The sequence below is a fragment of the Aspergillus eucalypticola genome (assembly GCF_003184535.1).
Source record: "Aspergillus eucalypticola CBS 122712 chromosome Unknown BO83scaffold_31, whole genome shotgun sequence".
Lineage (NCBI taxonomy): Eukaryota > Fungi > Ascomycota > Eurotiomycetes > Eurotiales > Aspergillaceae > Aspergillus > Aspergillus eucalypticola.
In genome coordinates, this window is record NW_020290305.1 from 425,694 (window position 1) to 445,641 (window position 19,948).

At 51.3% G+C, this 19,948-nt stretch overlaps 6 protein-coding genes across 6 annotated transcripts; 2 read left to right on the top strand and 4 right to left on the bottom strand.

The window, feature by feature from the left end:
* The first annotated feature begins 2,064 nt into the window (after positions 1-2,064).
* Positions 2,065-4,184, top strand: sidI (putative long-chain-fatty-acid-CoA ligase). Its single transcript, XM_025528783.1, has 5 exons — positions 2,065-2,513; positions 2,571-2,868; positions 2,925-3,304; positions 3,361-3,690; positions 3,822-4,184. Exons 1-5 carry the CDS (start codon positions 2,108-2,110, stop codon positions 4,160-4,162), a joined length of 1,755 nt encoding a protein of 584 aa, XP_025383932.1. The 5' UTR covers positions 2,065-2,107; the 3' UTR covers positions 4,163-4,184.
* Positions 4,185-7,144: 2,960 nt separating this feature from the next.
* Positions 7,145-9,844, bottom strand: BO83DRAFT_369457 (uncharacterized protein). Its single transcript, XM_025529864.1, has 2 exons — positions 9,364-9,844; positions 7,145-9,287 (listed from the first exon to the last, which is right to left on the bottom strand). Exons 1-2 carry the CDS (start codon positions 9,566-9,568, stop codon positions 7,315-7,317), a joined length of 2,178 nt encoding a protein of 725 aa, XP_025383933.1. The 5' UTR covers positions 9,569-9,844; the 3' UTR covers positions 7,145-7,314.
* Positions 9,845-10,344: 500 nt separating this feature from the next.
* BO83DRAFT_440868 (metal homeostatis BSD2 family protein) lies at positions 10,345-11,776 on the bottom strand (the record flags this gene model as incomplete). Its single annotated transcript, XM_025536292.1, has 3 exons — positions 11,577-11,776; positions 10,991-11,485; positions 10,345-10,926 (listed from the first exon to the last, which is right to left on the bottom strand). The coding sequence occupies exons 1-3, from the start codon at positions 11,598-11,600 to the stop codon at positions 10,345-10,347; spliced, it is 1,101 nt and encodes a 366-aa protein (XP_025383934.1). The 5' UTR covers positions 11,601-11,776.
* Positions 11,777-11,975: 199 nt separating this feature from the next.
* BO83DRAFT_382043 (ubiquinol-cytochrome c reductase complex assembly factor 2) lies at positions 11,976-12,751 on the top strand. The gene is made up of 2 exons (XM_025532137.1): positions 11,976-12,074; positions 12,158-12,751. Exons 1-2 carry the CDS (start codon positions 12,060-12,062, stop codon positions 12,518-12,520), a joined length of 378 nt encoding a protein of 125 aa, XP_025383935.1. The 5' UTR covers positions 11,976-12,059; the 3' UTR covers positions 12,521-12,751.
* On the bottom strand, positions 12,706-14,850 carry BO83DRAFT_382044 (3-oxoacid CoA-transferase). The gene is made up of 3 exons (XM_025532138.1): positions 14,476-14,850; positions 13,225-14,404; positions 12,706-13,168 (listed from the first exon to the last, which is right to left on the bottom strand). The coding sequence occupies exons 1-3, from the start codon at positions 14,536-14,538 to the stop codon at positions 12,855-12,857; spliced, it is 1,557 nt and encodes a 518-aa protein (XP_025383936.1). The 5' UTR covers positions 14,539-14,850; the 3' UTR covers positions 12,706-12,854.
* A 583-nt stretch (positions 14,851-15,433) lies between these two features.
* BO83DRAFT_322389 (ubiquitin-specific protease UBP2) lies at positions 15,434-19,929 on the bottom strand (the record flags this gene model as incomplete). The annotated part of the gene is made up of 12 exons (XM_025527895.1): positions 15,434-15,513; positions 15,561-16,031; positions 16,089-16,260; positions 16,316-16,736; positions 16,792-17,470; positions 17,527-18,061; positions 18,116-18,204; positions 18,255-18,649; positions 18,700-18,745; positions 18,799-19,006; positions 19,058-19,806; positions 19,908-19,929. The coding sequence occupies 12 exons, from the start codon at positions 19,927-19,929 to the stop codon at positions 15,434-15,436; spliced, it is 3,867 nt and encodes a 1,288-aa protein (XP_025383937.1).
* Positions 19,930-19,948: the final 19 nt, after the last annotated feature.

Consider the following 19,948-nt stretch of genomic DNA (forward strand, 5'->3'; position numbering starts at 1 on the left):
GTATTCTGTTATGCAAAACAGCGATCGATGCAGCACAGGGAAATTTTGCCCGGAGCAGGGTGCTTAGATCTCTGTACGGCTACAGCCGACACTGCTGCTTTGGGATGATGATTGGCGACTTTTGATCAGCACGCGTGGTTCTAGCCCATGTCTATTTATGCACCTGCCACGTCTAATGCCGATGAGCTGGTGGCCTAGCCGCCTAGGACCTCGGCCCCTCGCCGGTTGAGTACGTACCTGGAGGGGTTCCTCTATGCTGTAGGAGCTCCTCTCATGCTGCATACATAGCTCTTCGTTTCCATGGGGCGGATCCACCCTGATGACTCCAACTGCTTGAGCAGCTGGAAAGTAGGTGTATTTTGTATGGGAGGGATATTATCTAATCCGCAGTGGGTAATAAAAGGCAGCTGGTTCTCCATATGGTTGTGCCATGGGAGATTCCTTCTGCCTGATCATGGGGCACTTGGGTCTTGATGATAAGGTAATAAATTGTTAGAGACTGAGACCAGATTAAGAGCTAGCGGTGACAATCCAGGGTCCAGGCGATCCTTCCGAATTGAAGTAATGAAAACCGATTCCGAGAGACACATGGGAGCGGAAGTACTCCGCTAGTTCAGCTCCATAATGTTGCTGCTTGCGGCTGGATGCCGCGTAGGGGATCGGATATTGCCGGTAGTTGCATCCCGATACAGCTCAAGGCTTGCGTAGCACTTTGGCTTTTCAAATTTTGGCTGCGCATTCGGAGACTGTCAATTATTCTGGTACAGGTAGGCCGATAGTAGGAAATTGAGAAAGTGCAATGGTCAGACACGCCTTCATTTTATCTGCTAAATGCTGGAAGCGGAGTCCAGTTCAGCGGGACCGTTTTGTTCTGCATAATGCGGGCTGTTATAAGTCCCCGACGGGTCTAAATTCGGATATATGTATGAGTTAGTGTTAGGCCCGTATCGAGGGCATGACTCAGATACTAACGTTTCTTCAAACCCCCTACAGTCCATGGCTGCTCTCATATATAATATACGCACTGTGTGTACTTAGTCAAATCGAACGTTTGGCGCGAACAGCCTGTTCCTTCCAGGTTAGCATAGGGTGGTGGGAAAGGCTGAAGAGCAAGTGGAGCGACCATAATATATGATAGTGACAGTCCCGCGCCTCAATTTTCTTGTTTACGGTGCAATGGTCAAAGGTAGCAAGAGTCGCACAAGAAGTGACGTTTAGCAAGACGCTGGTGCCTAACAGCACTCCTGACACCTCCCTTGCAGTAGGAAATATTTCAAATTAAAGCGTTACGACATTCATTTAAGCCAAATAATAACCATAAAGCCAATGCAAGCAAGATGCAGTAGCAGCTTTCACAATAGTTGGTCCGCCAAAGGGACACTTCTGACAGTGCTACTAAACGCAGAAGCGATTGTATTAGCCACCAGTCAGCAGCAAGTCGCCAAAATTGGATGGAATTAACAAGATCAGGTCGGACAGCGCTTTGGGAGGGGAGGACAAGTAATGCTACAGGGGAAGGGAGGGTGGAACGGGTGGAAAAGCAAAGCCCTGAACAGAGTTTTGCAGTCCCCGGTTAATATCCACCCGCGTTATCTGATCCGGGCCTCGTTTCCAGCACACACCAGAACACGGAAGCGATGGCATCAGCGGCGGCCTTAAGCGACGCTACGGCAACGCTACGAGTTAGTTTCTGCACCGCTCAGGACTCCTTGGCCGGTAAAATCGGGTTGTAGAATGGCAGGATTTCCGGCATTTCCCCCTCCTTCAATGTACGCACTGGTCGTTGTCACACCCTACAAATAAATATCTCAATGGGAAATTTTCTGACTGGGTCTAGGAGTGGAGATGACACCCGCCAGCTTTAGAGTAAAAGTTGCCCTATTGGGTACCGACAGCCGAAACGGCCAAGTTTCGGAACCACAGGAAGACGAATTCATCCTGTTGCAGACTAGTCGCAGGCAAGAAAAGGCCTGGAGTCGCGTAGGAGCGGGTACCGAGGTAGGCCAGAGGCAGATAATATAAGTCTGGGACAGGATGCCCCGATCTGATAAGATCCCACGAGTTTTGCCCTGTCTCTGTCTCCCCTCCCCCGGCAAAAATATCCATCATGGCGACTGTCCGGCGTCTTCAGCAAACCCTTTCCCACTTCCAACCGCCCAAACCGACCCAGAAACTCTCGATTGTCCATGGCCCGACCGAGCCAGCTCTCCTGGACATCACTCTGGGCGAGCTTCTCACTCTGCAAAGCCTTCAGTATGGCGATTATGAGTGTCTGGTCTTCCCCTGGACGGGAACCCGCTGGACCTACTCTAACCTGAATGCGGAGGCCAACCGACTGGCTCGTGGTCTTCTGGCCATGGGCATTAAGAAAGGCGATCGCATTGGTGTTATGGCTGGTAACTGCGAGCAGTATATCTCTGTTTTCTTTGCCGCGGCCCGAGTGGGAGCCATCCTGGTGGTTCTAAACAACACTTACACACCCAGGGAGCTCTACTATGCCCTGGATCACACCGGTTAGTAGAGCTGATTGCGCGCATCCAGTAAGGTAATGCTGATTGGAATAATTCTAGACTGTCGCGTGGTTTTCATGACTCCTCGCATTGGTCGTCACACGCTGGAAGATGTGCTGGCTGAACTGGGCCCACAGCCGAAGCAGAACGGCAAATCGGCCGCGCTGGAGGAGATCGTCATTCTGCGCGGAGAACACCAGAACTTCAGCACCTATCACGATGTCATTCAGCGGGGAGAGAAGCTTCCTAACTCTGCTTTGCCGGATCGCGAAGCCGAATTGCGACCAGACGATGTGTGCAACCTCCAATTCACAAGCGGATCGACCGGCAACCCCAAGGCCGCCATGCTAACCCATCAGTAAGCCATAATTCCTGCACCTGTAGCATGTTTTATGAACTAACTAACTCCTCTAGCAACCTGGTCAACAACTCCCGATTTATTGGCGACCGCATGGACCTTACCTCCTTCGACATTCTGTGCTGCCCTCCGCCCCTCTTCCACTGCTTTGGACTGGTTCTGGGTATGCTCGCGGTAGTCACCCACGGCTCTAAGATCGTCTTCCCCAGCGAGACGTTCGACCCTCAGGCCGTTCTCCACGCCATCTCCGACGAGAAATGCACTGCGCTTCACGGTGTTCCCACGATGTTCGAAGCGATCCTGAGTCTCCCCAAGCCCCCCAACTTTGACACCAAAAACCTCCGCACGGGTATCATCGCCGGCGCACCCGTTCCCCGTCCGTTGATGAAGCGACTTTTCGAAGAACTCAATATGACTCAATACACCAGTAGTTATGGTGCGTTCTCCCCATTTCATCTTCTGTTGTTATCAGCGCCCGCTAACACCATCTAGGCCTGACCGAAGCCTCCCCCACCTGCTTCAACGCCGTCACGACCGACACCATCGAGACGCGCCTCACAACCGTCGGCAAAGTGATGCCGCACGCGCGAGCCAAGATCATCGACACACAAGGCAACATTGTGCCCGTAGGCGAGCGTGGAGAGCTCTGCATCGCAGGCTACCAGCTGACAAAGGGATACTGGAACAATCCAGAGAAAACAGCGGAGACGCTAGTCACCGACGCAGATGGCACCACGTGGTTGAAGACCGGAGACGAGGCGATCTTCACACCGGAGGGGCGTTGTTCAATCACGGGCCGTTTCAAGGATATCATTATCCGAGGTGAGTGCTACCTTTATTACTTCCAAACTTTGTGCATTTCATTTTGCATACTATTTGCAACCCCACCATACCATACATACATACATACAAACATACTACTGGTATACTAACCATGATACACACAAACACAGGTGGAGAAAACATCTACCCATTAGAAATCGAAGAACGCTTGGCGGCTCACCCAGCCATCGAAGTTGCGTCGGTGATCGGCATTCCCGACGCCAAATACGGCGAGGTAGTGGGTGCGTTCATTGCCGTGGCGGCAGGATACGAGGATAAGAAACCATCCGTGGAGGAACTGCGAAATTGGACGCGAGAGACTCTGGGTCGGCATAAGGCGCCGCAGTATGTGTTTGTGTTTGGAGAGGAGGGGGTGGATCGCACGGTGCCGGTGACGGGGAGTGGAAAGGTGCGAAAGGTGGATTTGCGGAAGACCGCAGCGGGAGTGTTAGAGAGGAGGGGTGGTAACTAGCGATTTGTATGTTTCCTTGATGTTGCATAATTTGTATATAGATTGATTGAATACCCAGAATGATTCACAGTTATAGAACAGTTTTACAGTCACAGCTTTCTACATTCTACAGATACTACCCTAAAATGATCATCAGGAACAAGATCAAAAACAGGAACTGACCTGCAGCAGATCAAACATGCATACTGTACAACACGCCCAGAAAACACGAGAGATCGGAATCAATAACCAACCCCCACTTACCCAGGCAAACCCTACTTAAAACCGAAAGCCATACTCAGAACAATCCTAACGAACCAACAGGTGAAATATCATAGATTGAGAAAGATGGAAGAAGAATCAGATTAGATAATCGCATCATCTAATCTGATGGAGGAACAGCAAAAAAAAAAAAAAAAAAAAAGAAAGAAAGCGAAAGAAAACGGCGACGCGTCCTGACTCTTCGGTTCCAATCTGCCCCACCACACCTTTTCCCAATCAAATATTATTTGTCTTGGCACGCACACAAAACACGAGCACAATTAATTTGTTGTTGGTGGTTCTCCACTGCTCATTTACTAGCTGCAGAAAAAGGGCCGGTTTCGGGGGAGGATTTACCCACTCTGAATTCTATTTGCAAGAGTGATGGATTGGCGATGGTGCAATATTGAATGTGAGAATTGTCTATAGTGCTTGAGTCAGGGACACTGTTCATATTCTCTAGATAAATAATATGCTAGTGTATGCTTGACTACGCAGTAAATCTCAGTGTGTGCGTGCGAAGTAATGTCGCAACCAGCGTAGATTTGTAATGAGCGGGACAGGAGATCCACTCAAGTGCTCATGCCATGCCATGCCAGCCATGCCGTGGATATTGATTCGGCCTAGACTACAGAAGCTGTGCGCACTGCATGGTGCATACTGCAACTGCATGAGGTTTTAGCCGAGTTAACTCCATGCTGCGGAGTTTAGCTTGGAGTGGGCTCGCAAGATAGAGCTGGGTTTGGATCTAATCTAATCAGAAGATGCAAGAGCATCTAATCTATCTCATCTTGAGCTGACATTCTCAACAGTGATATCACCATGGAGTATCACTGTTATTGTCTTTTTTAAAAGGAGTTCACAAAATGATCGTACAATATATGCAACTTGGCCGCTTTTCATCGTGTGCATACAAACATTCTCCATGATGAATCACCCATGAGATGCCCATCACACACCACCACCACCTAACCTACAGAGTACATATGCTCCTATACACCCCTCAGAGACACCTGCAGCTACTCTATAATCAAAAAAGAAAGCATACTTCCATCTTTTCGCAAAAATACTCCTCAAATACACCCAGTCACCCTCCCAAACATACGTATCTAACCAGTTCACAAGTCTGTAAACAAAACAAAGTAATTCCCAAACAATACCGTAACTAAACCCTCCAATACACGCCAAGGCGTAATGATCATCGGACCACCATACCCTTTTCATCTCTCGATATTTATTATTCGCCATGACAGAGGATTTTTCTCACTGGCGCGCTAACCTTTGATTTTTAGTTTTTTATTATCTCGTGGGATGCTAGACAATGGATTTTATTATGTCATAGGGGGGGTGGATGGATTATTTGCATGTGGTTGACGCTAATCATCAACACTAATTTGCTTTGTTTGCTACTATTTCTGAATGTTTATAGTATTATTTCATTTACATAGATTTATATGCTATGTATGCACAGTTCATAAATGTACTTTGTATACTATACCTATATACATTGCCTATACTAGATATCCAGCTACAAGAATACTATTAGACATACACACAATAAACCCCTCAAGATCCTCACAAAGCACAATGACTCACAAGACAGGCAGACCGACAAGCAGAACACGATTCCAACCCAACTGACCCAACAAAACGCCCCACTAATACCCGGTGATCACTCACTCACCACCGTGACCCATCATCCCATCCCAAGTACTTACTCCATACTCGTACATATGTACCTAACCTGCATCATGATCCATCCCCCTCATCCCTTAAGTAAGTACTAGTAGTACCCAGAAATCCAACACCACCAACCAATAACATCCCACCCAAATCCCCCTCCTGCACGGTCATCCCAAATCCCAGGAAATATAACTGGCCCAAACCCCCAACTAAGTCGAAACTAAACCTGCAGATTCTCTGCAAAGTAAGTAAGTAGGTAAGTGGGTGGATCTACACCCTCTCATCTCATCTCACTCACATCATGCTATCCTATCCATGTTCTACTAGTCTAGTACTTGCTCATCAGCTGAACATCCCATCCACCAACCTATCCAATTCAATCCACCTAATTACAAACCAAAGCGGAGTATACTCCGTGCATACTTACCTAGACAGGAGAGTCAGTCCGAAAATGGGTCATCTAATACTCTATCGTGATTGACTGCTTCACTTCACTTCACCGGGGCTGGGGCTGAGCTCGAGCTCGGCATTCGGGACTTGACATTTGCTTTTTTATCGGACATTGCTTAGTACAATTTGCTTGTTTCAACTAATGGAGATGGTCTGATTGGTGCACACTGTAAGGAGAAGTACATGAGTGGATTGGAGATATGGGGGGGAAATTCGTATTCTGAGACGTGCTTGCTAGCTAGCTAGCTTCTCTGCTTATTTTGCGTGGGGTTTGATTGGAGGGTTATGAGTATTTGGTGAGGGGTTTTTTTACTTTGTGTTGGGCAGGGATATGGAATTGAGAAGAATGAGATGGTAATGTGGTTACCTGATGAGTGGTGGGTTCGCGAGGAGAGTGGCGGTGGTGTAGATGATTCTATTTTGTAAGTGTTTAGTAATTGGGAATGTGGGAGTGGGATGGCTGGTTTACTAGCTACGTAGTAGCTACTAGCTTGGGAGGTAGTGGTCTTTCCTAGGGGGAGGGGGTGAGGGTAGGTACTTTCATTATGCTACTGTGAGTCTCCTGATGTCTATCAGAGGATAGTGCTATAGCAGCTTCAGCTTCAGCTTCATATTCAAGGTATATCAGTGTATCAATTGCAGTTACATATCATCGAATGCATATCGCTCAAATGGCCAAAACATCAATAGTATATCATATCATATCACAATCACAACTCGAACATATCTCAGGATATAACCAAAAAGATTAATCGTGCCATATGCAGTCAAACCAATGTCTAGCAACTCACTGCATAAACAGACATACAAGCAGCAACAACCAGATCCAACATCTTGATCCCCTCATCTTCAATAATCAGCTTACCCAGTTTCGCAGACTTCCCCCGTAACCCTCCGCCTGCGCGCTCCCGTGCCAGAGAAAGATCCAGACGATCCTCACTCGGTGGCCGGCGCAAAAGCCCTGATTTCTCGCGCTCTTCGAGATCTCCGGCCCCGCTGCTCGTGCTGCTATTCGAGGGGTTCCGTGTGTGGTGGCTGGGGCCGATGTTATCGCCGATGGAGGTGATACTGGCCCCGGAGCGAGCGCGAGGTCGCGTATACTTGTTCGGGTTGAGGAGGCGGGCGAGAGAGTCACGTTTCGAGGAAGGGTTTGCGGGGGTAGGAGTTTGCGGAGAGGAGAGGTAGGAGTCCGTTGGGGGCGAAGTAGGATGATAGGGTGCGTACGTGGGAGTGGGCTGGTGGAGGTGGCCGGTTCGAAAGGGCGTGTTGAAGCGGATCTCGGCGACAGTGATGGCAGGGGGTTCAGGCGTGGAGGTCGGGTGGTGATGGTGGCTGCTGGCGTTGGGGAGGCCAGGGGTGGGTATCATGTGTTTGCATTTAAGGCTACGGCCGTTGACGCTCGTTGTAAACGTGCAGATGCCATTCCAAGGTGAATTGAAGGTGTAATAACCGCTCTTCAGCTTGGAGTGAGGAGGGGCATGCGGTTTCGTGGGACTGCCACTGGCAGTGCTGTCCAGGGACGGACGACCCGGGAGGTCCAAAGAGCCTCGCGGCTCCTCTTGGAAGTATGGTCTTGAGACGCAGAGCTTGCGGTGGAATCGTCGGGGCTGAGATGGCGCATTGGTAACCGAATTAGGAGGTGGAAGATCGGCCAAATCAGCCAACGGGTGTTTGGACGACGAGAATGAAATGGACTGGCCGCCTGGGAGGTTTATCCCCAGACTCGCAAGAGAGAGCGGTTCGTTCTGCGCCGTGAAGCGGTTGTACCCCGGGGTGAGGATATCGATGTCGATAGGCCCACCATCCATCCGAGGCGTTGACATGGTCGCAACATTCCACTGACTGCCATGCGTAGGATCGCGACGAATCAAGGTGATATGGAATCCCGGACGATCAGCCACCACTCTGTCATGCGGCCTCTGGCGAGGGGACTGGCCCGGACTTCTCGCGGGACTCCTCGCTGGGCTTCTAGACGGCGACCCCAGAAACGAGTGTGACGGACTTCCATGAGCAGAATGCGGTCTAACGGGAGGTCGTCTTGAGTCCAGACTCGCCCGCCCACCAGACATGGCATCATATTTCTCCTTCCACGTTTCCTGGCCCTTTGCCAGGTACCCCGACAGCGCAGTGCTCCACCGATTGGCCCTCTTCGCCGGTAGCGGGTCTAGAGGCGGTCCCAACACCGGCTCTTCTCTCGGAACAGCGGGCAGTGGCCGCGCAGGACGCGCAGCCATGGGATCGTCAAGCGGCGCGGACTCGAGGACGGGCTCGCGATTGACCGGCGCGAAAGGCGGGGTGACAGGGTTGTAATCGTTCGCATAAGCAGGGGCCTGGAAACTCGGACGGGGAGGCAGGGCCGGGCGCTGCAGATCTGGATTCAACGGCGATGGCGCTCCCTGCGACTGCCAGGAAGTCGGGCGAGGGCGCGCAGGAGGAGGAGGAGGAGCGGTCGCATCGACCTTGGGTGCGCCCCCGCTAGGAACAGGCTTGCGCCGGACATTATTCAATCGCGCAAACTCGCGCGAAGGCAGAGGAGCCTCCACCTCGTCTCCAAGGGCTTCTTTCCGCAATCTAGCCTCCTCTTCGCGTTCCTGCTCGTATTCCTGCAGCAGGACGTCATCCTCGGGCGTGGCGACGTGCAAATAATATAGGGAGGAATTGATGGCTTCGGCCGAGACGCTGGACTTGGTAGCAGGTTTCAGGGGGGTGAGGAAGACATCTGAAGACGGAAGAATACGCAGGGTCAGTTGATCTATCATATGCATGTTTGGTGCCACCGCTTCTGCGGGGCATTCCTGAGCGATCGGAATGGCAGGTAAGCGACATACCTCGACTGCCTGGGACCCGCACAATATACAGCACTAACGGATCCAGCTTTTTCTGCGTAGGATTGCGCGGATAGGCAGGGGGATTGGAAGCAATTGCGGTGATGGAGGACAGCGAGCGAGCCTCGACGGGGGCTTTGGGGAGACTCGGCGGCGAGGCGGCCATCGGGGCGGAATCCCCATCCCCCGCGGCGTCAACCTTGGTCATGGAAAGAGAGGCGGGGGAGATGTCACGGAGAGGTGAATTTGACTGGATATAAAATAAGCATGAGGAGAAGAAGAGCGAGAGGTAACCACTTGTGATAATAGAAAGGGGAAAAACAATAAAGGAAGGGGGAAGAAGGAGAGCGGAAGACAAGAAGATCAACGCGGAGAAACCGGAGAGACCGCCAAGACGATCAGCATCGGGCAGCAAGCTCAAGCAGAACAATAGTCTGAGAGTACTTATTGAGAAACAGGCACACCGGGGCGACGGGGAACATCCCCAGTCGCAGGGCGGACGATCTTCAGCGGCAATGCTTCCATTCAAGGGTCCCGAAAATAAGGCTGCCTGCTGAAGGCAAATCGGAACGAGGCAACTCCCAATTGGCCCAAATGTCTCACTGTCTACTACTAGAACAGTCGTACAGAACGACAAGGAGTGAAAGAGATTAAAGTCGAACGGTTTCCACTTGGATTCACTTGCCAAAGGTATCTCACAAACAAGATAACAAGGTATTCTAGACTACAGGCCCGGTAACTCGTGCAATAGCTGGAACCGACCATGATGTGTAAATGGTAGGAGAAAAAGAGAAAAGAAAGGAAATAACGAAAAGATGAACCCGGTCAACGATAGGCTACCAATGCTCTGCAGGCTCCCATCCATCCTACAACTGGATCGTAGGGCCGATTATAAGAATAACGAAACCGTGCAAAGGAAGGAAAATGAACTCCGAATGCTCCCAAGTGAACTGTACCCAGACCAGACCAATATTCCCATATTCCCTAGACAACCGTCTCCGATCGCTCGCCCTCTGCAATGACAGGAACGCTAAGCCCACGCTCAGGACTCTGTAACACCAGCTGCTCGTGACGGCGTGCCCGCAGAAAATCGCTGATAGCTCGAATCAGAATGAACCACCCGACAATCATCAAGACGTATGAAATCCATTCGCTCGTGGTGATAGAGGACACAGCACCGCCTCCGCCATCACCACCCGCACCACCATCGACATTATTCGGATCGAAGTTATGACTGTTCGGGTCCGGGGGTGTCACGTAATCGGCGCCTCCTTCATCCGATCCTTTCGACTCACTGCCACCCTTCATGTAGAAACCATACTGCACCAGCGTGAGGCCGAGACCAGCCCGGCTGCCGTTCTTGGCTGCGTGCGTTGTGTGAAGCAGGTAGGTCAAGAGGAACCCAACCAACTGGAACGACATAGAGATCATGGCATTCCAAACAAACGAGAAAATCGATCCAACTGGCAGTCCATCCACAAACACTTCGTCCGAAGAGATACCTGGTGCGAGGATTGTCGTCTCCCAATACGGCGGTGTAGCATCTGCGGCGGCCTCCTCGTAGGACTATATAAAAGCACATCATCAGCAACCATCATCCCATCGCAAATCCCACAAGGAGTCAACCTACCGGAGGCAAATCCTCATTCTTTTCCCCGCGCTCCGGCTTAGCCGCCAGATTAGCAAAGACACCATCGTTCGACGAACTGATCACCCGACTCGCTCCCGAACTGGGGGTACTGAAAGACGGTAGAATCGTTTGCCGTCGAGGAAGGCTTCCACCGATGCGCGAATCGCCAGACTGTTGCTCTGAACCGCTTGAAGAAGAAGATGCAGCCGCAGCAGCGCTGCTGGTGTCCGCCACCGGGCGGGAATCTGGCTGAGCCCGCATTAAGCGCTGACGATCGTCGGGCTCTTCATCGGACTCGGAATCGCTGCCATCACCGAACGCATCTGCCAGGGTTTGGTCTGCATGGTCTCTGTGGGGATCGTCGTGGAGGAGGCGTCTCGATGATGGGGAGGAGGAACGAGAGTGGAATGAGGGAGGCGGGGAGGAAGGTGTCGGTCGGAGAGGGATAGAGTGTGACTGGGGGGTATCATCATCGTCTTCATCACGGGCGTTGACCTATATAGAGACCCATGTATCAGTACTTTGTTTTTCTGACATCCAAATGCCGAACCCGACGGCTTCTATCAAGAACGTGGGTGCCTCATACCCGTTGATAACGCTGCGAGCTCATGACGAGCTGAGCGAGCGGGAAACCGGGAAAGAGCGGAGTAAAGGACGGTGGGGAAGAAACAAAAGAAATCAACGGCGTCGGAAGTAGGTATTAGAAGAGGGACAATAGAAGGAGGCGCAAAGAACGTGGATGGGACTTTGAGGGGGGAGATTCATAAGAGATGGGAAGGAGACGATCAGCTGGAGATGACGAGAGGAGAGAGAGAGAAGTCCAGGTCAGGCAATAAGGCAGCAAGCAGCAGCATCAATCAGCATGCGGTGGCTGAGCCGGATTGCCGCGCCCGAGACCATGACCGTTACCGCCGTGCCGCCTCAGGCAGTTCCGCTGTTTTTCGAGCATCTACAGACATCTAGATAGATCTCGAACAGTATCTCTCCAGCGCTTCTCTCATTCACAATACCCTCGCCCCTATCACTCACACTACAATCACCCAATCCTCCAAAACACAGATATCCCACCATGGCATCCAACACAGTACGTCTACCCTCACCACCCCAACTTAAACCCTTCTCAATCCCACCTCTTTGGCGTCCCAGCTAACTAATTACCAACCACAGCAACGAATCACCACCCTCCTCAAACACTGGCCAACCGACAAAGTGCGCCCATCCTCCGTGTCCGTCCAGAACTACCTCCAAGCCTGCCTCCAACCCTCATCCACCGAACCCACCTCTCAGAAACAGCCTCAACAAGAAGGCCAATTACAAAAAGTCAACATCGACGAGAAATCCCTCAACGCTCTTTCCTCACTCCTCGAAGACCGGTACGCGAGACGCTATCCCCTGTCGCCGAGATTGCGCAGACCGGCGAGTAACCCGGATCATTACGATAATGTGATTCGGGAGTTCGATGAGGCGCCGGACCGGGACTGGATGGGAAGGTTGAAGAAGAGATTGGGTGGATTGTTGAGGTTGAGGTAGTTTGTTTGCCTTTGGGGTTTAGAGGGCTATTGGGGGAGATGAGGGGAGTGATGGTGGTGGCCACCTTTCTAATGGTGTTGTGTTGTATTAGTACTATGGGATGGCATGGGTGAAGAAGGGATATTAAAAAATGGCTCTGGTTCTAGTTCGGGTTCTGTACTTTACGACCTTGTATATATAGTGTAATATCTGGCTGAAAAATTTGGTATCTGTTCAATGGCATTATTTTTGGATACAGTGTGGTATATATAGGGTGTGTTCGGGGATTCAGGTCAGTTGTCAATTGACAACGCCGAGTTATACAGATTTGCAGCGAGGATCATGTCAATCTGATCTACAGCATCGGCTTGACATTATCAGCCACCTTGAATGGTGCCTCCGTCTTGCTCCGCACCTCATCCACGGTGACTCCATCGGCCAGCTCAACCAGCGTCAATCCATCTGTAAAGTCGACGTCGAACACGCAGAGCTCGGTGATGATCCGGCTGACGCACGTCTTTCCGGTCAAGGGGAATTCGCACTGCTTCACGATCTTCGGACCGCCCTTCTTATCCGTGTGCTCCATGGTCACCACCACCTTGGTGGCGGAGGGGTTCGATACGAGGTCCATAGCTCCACCGAAGCCCTTGATCTTGCCAGGCAGCATCCCTAACAAACATTGTCAACCAGACGGCCAAAAAAATAATTATACAAGGACCACTTACAGTTTGCCAAATCACCTCGGGCACTGACTTGCATAGCACCCAAAATAGTCAGATCGATCCGTCCCGAACGGATCATACCGAAGGACTCCTCGCTCCCGAAGCAAGCAGCTCCAGGCAACAGCGTGACCGTCTCCTTGCCAGCGTTGATGAGATCGGCATCCTCCTGTCCCTTCTGAGGGTAAGGACCCAGACCCAGAATGCCGTTCTCAGACTGCAGCATGACCTCTACAGAGGGATCGACAAAGTTAGGCGCCAGCATGGGCATGCCAATGCCCAAGTTCGCGTACATCCCGTTCTTGAACTCCTTCGCCGCACGACGAACGATGCGTTCGCGCTTAGCAGCAGTATCACCCTTACCCAGGGCAGCCGCCTCCTCGCCCTCTTCCTTGGCAAAGGTATACTTTTCGATATTCTTGGGGGCTGTGCTCTGAATCACCCGCTTGACATAGATACCCGGCAGATGAATAGCAGCGGGCTCAATCTCGCCCGGTTCAACAATATGCTCCGCCTCGACGATCGTCATCTTCGCATTGCGGCCCATGGCACCATTGAAGTTAGCCGCAGCATAGCGGAACTGGCAGTTACCCAGCTTATCAGCCTTCCAGGCCTTGACAAACGCATAGTCACCCTTGATCGCTTCCTCCATGACGTAGCTCTTCTTATCAAAGACCTTAACATCCCTGGGCTCACTGTAGAGCGCGACAGTTCCGTCGGAATTATGCTTCAGAGGCAACTCGCCCGTCTGCACAACGGTACCACAGGCGGCAGGGGTGTAGAAAGCCGGGATGCCCGCACCACCGGCGCGACAACGTTCCGCCAAGGTACCCTGAGGAGTCAACTCGAGCTCGATCTCTCCGGTCAGGTACATGCGCTCGAAGGTCTTATTTTCGCCCACATAGCTAGCAATCATCTTCTTAATTTGCTTAGACTGGAGAAGAAGACCGAGACCTGCTCCGTCGACACCAGCATTGTTACTGACGACTGTCAATCCCGTGATGGAGGGATTCGCGCGCACCGCGCTGATCAGGGTGTCTGGTACACCGGAGAGACCAAAGCCACCGGCCAATAGTGTTGAGTTGGACTTCATATCCTTGATTGCGATGTCTGCAGAAGAGACCACCTTGTTGATCTCAGGTCGACGAATGCTGCTAGAGAAAGCACGTACAAGGAATCGTTGGTGCTGGAGTAAAAGCATATGTCAGAATTATGATTTCCAATTTAGTCACATTTGGTGACACACAAGATCCTTACCTTGCTGGGATTAGCAGAGAACTGCCGCGCAAGGCGCAGACATGTCGCCACTTGTGACGGCATGATGGACCACGAGTAGAGGTATATATGTATGTAGCTTCGATAGTTACAGTTGGCAGTCAAATTGGGCAAAAGCTGTTAGGGTCCAGAGTTGACAATCACCCCCGAGACACAAGAAGGAAGAATGAAGTTATCAGAGGAACGTGAAGGAAGCGGAGAAGAGGAGGTTATATGAGGAATGGGTAAGTACGGCCACATGCGGAGTTGCGGAACGCCAGCCGCCATGCCGCCTTCCCCGGAATTCTCCCCGCACTTGTGCTTCTAATGCATAACCTATATACTGAGATCGGAGGCCTTGGGTTAGTCTGTTTTGTGTACCTCTTTATATTGAAAATGAATATGTCTTTTTTTTTAACCGGTAAATCTCATCTAGTTACTTCTCTTAAGGTCATCTGGTGCAATGGCCTCAGTCCCATGCACAGACATGCGACGGTCATTCAGCCTGCAGGGCAGCTTCTCCCCCACTTGTGCTGCCGACTGTCGTTCCGATCCCGATCCGCGGCCCGCTTCGGACCCGCCGCCGAAGTCATGACTAAACTGACTGTCACTGCAGCATAGATAAATTAGGTTGATTCTATCTGTGAGGGACATAAGACAGAAAATGACATGGTACATTATCATCAAATATCATGATGGAGGACATCACCTGCTATGTACAGGAAATCATGACAACATCTCCGCTAGCGCATGCACAAAGGATATCGTCAGAAAAGTTACACGCCCGCACAAACCAAACGGAACATCAATATCACTACAAGAATAACCCGTATCCTCGCAGTCTTCCCCGCCTCATATCATCCAGCTCTAAAGTCTTTGCTCGGTCATGATGTCCAGTCCTGCAATCTACCTCTATAGCTGAACTGTAGGCGTCCCCTAGAAGTCTAGGCCTAGTATGGATTTAGCCTCCATCGTCGCCCAGGCCCTTGCGTTTGAGTGGGTTTAACGTCGAGTCTCGGACCGGCGGCTTGACCTCTGAGCCTACCACTTTACATGGTCTAAGTCAGTGCTTGTCTTCGGTGGCCAACCCCAGGCAGTCTTGCCGGATCCTGCATTGGCATCGTCTTTAGCCTCCGTCATGGGGTGATCGACTACCGTACCTGATCCGCCCTGGTCTGTCCAGATCTCGTCGTACGCTGGTGGATTCATGTCCACATCTTCATTGGCATTCGTGGATTCTTCCAAGATTTCCCTGCAGACCGGGTCGGCGAGCCGATCCTTCATCGTGTCGTTGACGTATACCAGGAAGTATGGCGTGGGCGGGTTGGACTGCCCCTCGTCCTTGAAGATCTCATCCAGGTCGTTTACTTCGGTGACATAGTTGTCATTGTATTTCCTCCAGACGTTCCGTTCAAAGTCGAAGATGTAAATGTAGTAGTGGCCGAAGGAGACCGATCCGTGGTGGACGAAAACGGCATACAGGCGATACGCCAGGTACTTGTAGTCGGCAAACTGAGCGGTGATCTTGTTCTGGGTCTCCTGGATTTGGTTTTCGACATCTATTTCGAGTTAGCGCCTGCATATCAGAGGCCAAAACTTGGGAAGCGAGGACGCACAGTTCAAGTCAGCCTTTGCTATCTGAGAAAGCTGATCAACCTCGGTGATTATTTGCGTGTCAAAATCGATCGCGTCCTCTGCATAATCAGGCTCTTCTCTCATAGCTGCCAAGTCTTCGAGTACTTCCTTAGCGCTGTTGAGCAAACCCGCCGTATCCATGCCGTCAGAATCCTAGATTATGAATTAGATGTCTGGGCCCACAACAAGCGATGCGGGCGCAACCTACCACTTGACGCAGTAACTCCGCACGGCGCGCCTCAAGCTCTCTGAGCGAGTTCTTCCATTGCCAGCACTGCTGTCGCCGCTCCAGGAACTGCGGTTGCTGCGAGTCCATATATCGGTCAAGATAAATTGTCTCCTTCAATCCGAGATGGTGCGTGGACTTGAATGAGCGCTTCGTTGTGGGGTCAAACTGGACACGCTGAACCTGAATCTGAAGCACTGGCGGGAGCTTGCTGATAGCACCGTACTGCTCAGCCACCGAGTTCTCTACATTCACCTTCTGTACGTCAAAGGCACCGTCAATGGCTGCATATATGTCACGAGGGCCAGTTGCAACATCGATTTTGATGTCACACCACCACTCTTCTTTGGAGCGTACACCTTTTTCTGAAGCAATATACGATCGGGTGCGGCCGTAGAAAAGACTATAGGCAAGGCGTCAGTCATGGAATATTCGTGCCCAGAAGGCTCCTGACTTACTCTTTCACTTGATCGATTTGCTCACCCTCCGGAGAATGAGCAATGGGACGGATAGCACATTGGCTCTGGAAAAGCACGTTGTTGATAACTTCCGTCACATCCTGCTGCGCTCCGATCTCTACCTCTTCTATAAGCTGCTTCTGGGGGTCGACTTGCGGGGTGGGTCGCGGAGGCACTGGCGGTGGTCGATTGGAAGGTTCGACATTGTCTATGGGTGTTATATCGCCGGGGGACCCTAGTTCGGCAGAATCTGAACTAGGCTCGTCCTGCACGTCTTTCAAGTCCAGATCAGCCGGAGGTTCGTTCTCTTTATCGTCAATCGGAGGAGATTTAATGTCATTCTTGACACCATCAGAGACAAGTGTGGCCTCGCTATCGACATCGCTAACTGTTGAGCGCTTGACACCCTCGCTTTCGGTAGCCGTCTGGTTCTCCGCTTCTTTCTCCACTTCCTTCTCCGGAATCGGTTGCGGCGGCCCAAGAGGTCCTAGTACCGGCATGCCGTTGATTTCACCTAGGGCACCGGCGGGCCTATACGCGGAGATTGTAGACCGACGACGTATCGCTGCTTCGTTAGAAGGACTGATCAATGTCAACCGCGCCAACTCCTGGCCCGGTGTGACATGTGAGGACGGGGAAGTAATCATGTCGGAAAAGAGTGTCCTTAATTCTCTGAGAACTACATAGAACCTGCGTTAGTTTTACGGTCATACAAGTGAAATACAGCGCACTTACACCTTTGTGAACGTTCCACCTCCTTCTTAGAGACCTTGCGTGATCCCACCTGTTTCTTACTCAGGCTCTCATCAGTCAAGTCCATCTTGAAACTCTCAAAATCCAAGACCATCTCCCTGTATGGGCGCACAGAGAAATAGAATTGTAGCAGACTATTGAGGTAGCATGTGTTGCCGATGTTCTGCAATCCAACGGGCCATTCCGACATATTACGGTCCGGCTTTGTATCATCAGAAACCATACTTCCCAGCAGCGTGCTATTCTTGTCTTTGGCAATTATGCGCAAGGCTTGATTGTACGTCTCAGCTTGTCCCGGGGCTTCATCGACGCATATCGTATAAGCCGCCATTATTGCTCCATCGTCAACGGTACGATCAGGAATTTGGAGAAGCCGATAGGCATCCCCGATATCCATCTCACCCGCTGTCATCTCGCCAGTTCTGACGAAGTGTCGAAGAGCATCCGATTTCCGCGCCTCCGCAATAAATTCAACGGCACGGCGCGCAAGATCCCGGCTTGATGGTGTGTCATTGACCTGAAAAGCACATCAGCACACATTTACATGAATGAGTAATTGGCGACGTTGTACCTTAGCTGTATACATGGCCATGATGAAGTCATCGCTTGTCTCCTCGCTCACACCAAGGTAAACTTGCGCTTGCTCAACAGTTGCCACTCCTTTACCCTGTTAGCTGCAGATCTCGAATGTTCGCTGTGGGAGACCTCACTATCTTCGGCCGCTGACTTGATGCGCTCACTACGCCTGCTGTCTCCAATCTTCCACAATTCTCTGCGCGATTCTGTCTCCTGGGTGGTGGAGCTCAAGTAAGCATGGAAGGTCCCAATGATGCTGTCCTCGGTAAGCCGCGGATCGTCATGGGTCAAACCGAAGTACTTGTAAGCATTGATCACATCGTCATCAGTGTATTTGCCGTCGGCATAAGCCACTTGAACGGCTTGGTCAATGGCGTCAGCTTCGTAGCCCCCTCTAAGATTACCTATCGCCTTGAGACATTTCAGGTATGTGGGCATGCGACCAGGGTCTACAGCGACCTGGCGATTGAACGCCTCAATAATCAATTGCGCAGACATGTCTTCCACGACGCCCAAATCTTCGTAATAACTAAACCTTCATCAGTCCACGTCAACAGGTCAAGTTTGTATAGCACGTACGGAGCAGGGGGCATTTCGAATGAGTCGACATTGAGAGCCTTCTGGTCTGAAGGAGCTTGGTAAGCATGCGGCCTTTGAAAGAGTGGTGATTTGACCTACAGTTTAATGCTTCCAGAGCATTCAAGAGGTCATTCTTTGCTATTTGATATGAAAATTCAACCTGGTGGCCCTTCTTCTCAAGTACTGGCCTTTGCTCGATGAGTACAGCAAGCTCATGTAGAACATCATCGAGGAATATTTTGAGTTGATCCTGGTAGGGGACTTCGGCCCAGGCGTTGGGGCGCGGAGGCTCCCAGAAACCTTCGTTCTATGTAGAGTTAGGTATCGATGTTGCAGCAATCGGCAGGCATATACAGACCTTGACAGAGAAACCCAAAAACTCCAACAGGCCTTTGCAAGGCTTGCCTTCAACACCGAAGCACGCCATGAACCTCTTGTTGATCGCTGATATGGATTTACCCTGTTGACTGGGATTGAAGGCGTTGGTGATATATGTGCGCAAGTTTTCCAAGACATTAATGGGCTGCGGCCGAGCTATCCCTTCCAGGCGCTCGGGGTGTGTTGCAATCGCCTCATCTGCTCGCTGCTGCAGCAACTCCGGATCGGTCAACAGCTGTACCCATTCCGGATGTAGCACAGGAGACACAATCCTGACGGACACTGTCGTTGGACAAGTGAGGTAGGAGCAGTCATAATGGAAGGTCTCCGCCACCTGGCCCTTGGGTGTAATTTCTTCTGCCGTTGCACCTCCTCTCTGCCTCCCTGACTTATATACCAGATGGTGTATGTGTCCCGGCACACTCTGGCTGCCGATCCCAGGTGTCGATGTCACGACCAGCTGCAGATGGTATCGGCACTTGGAGCATATCGCTGATACTTTGGTGGGGTTGCCTGAGCTGCTTCTCTGCTCTGGCTTTGGTAGGAAGCTTTGTTTCGATTTGATCACATAAGTGTGACGGCAAGCTGAAGGCGATATGAATTCTGATGGTCCAATATAGTGATCGGGGAAGACCGGGGGCACCTCCGACAGCAGGTTGCGGCCGGAGCCTGGAGGATGAACAGGGTCATAGTCGTGGATATCTTGCACAAGACGTGGGGCAGTCTTGCCTAGAAGACGAAGACATTATCATTAGTCCAAATGCGCATTCTCTGCAGGTGCTCCGAAACCTGAGAAAGTGATTCGGGCTGTAGGAGGCTGTGATGCATACCAGGCTTCTGCGGAGACGACATGGGTAGGCTCTTATGAGCT

Excerpts from the sequence above, each read along its gene's own strand:
- BO83DRAFT_369457 (XM_025529864.1), bottom strand. The coding sequence starts at position 9,568 with ATGACCAAGGTTGACGCCGCGGGGGATGGGGATTCCGCCCCGATGGCC. Across the intron at positions 9,288-9,363 it reads GCGGGTCCCAGGCAGTCGAG|ATCAACTGACCCTGCGTATT; the intron begins GTATGTCGCTTA and ends TGCATATGATAG.
- sidI (XM_025528783.1), top strand. The coding sequence starts at position 2,108 with ATGGCGACTGTCCGGCGTCTTCAGCAAACCCTTTCCCACTTCCAACCG. Across the intron at positions 3,305-3,360 it reads TCAATACACCAGTAGTTATG|GCCTGACCGAAGCCTCCCCC; the intron begins GTGCGTTCTCCC and ends AACACCATCTAG. Across the intron at positions 3,691-3,821 it reads CAAGGATATCATTATCCGAG|GTGGAGAAAACATCTACCCA; the intron begins GTGAGTGCTACC and ends ACACAAACACAG.
- BO83DRAFT_382044 (XM_025532138.1), bottom strand. The coding sequence starts at position 14,538 with ATGCCGTCACAAGTGGCGACATGTCTGCGCCTTGCGCGGCAGTTCTCT. Across the intron at positions 14,405-14,475 it reads TCTCTGCTAATCCCAGCAAG|CACCAACGATTCCTTGTACG; the intron begins GTAAGGATCTTG and ends CTTTTACTCCAG. Across the intron at positions 13,169-13,224 it reads CCGAGGTGATTTGGCAAACT|GGATGCTGCCTGGCAAGATC; the intron begins GTAAGTGGTCCT and ends AATGTTTGTTAG.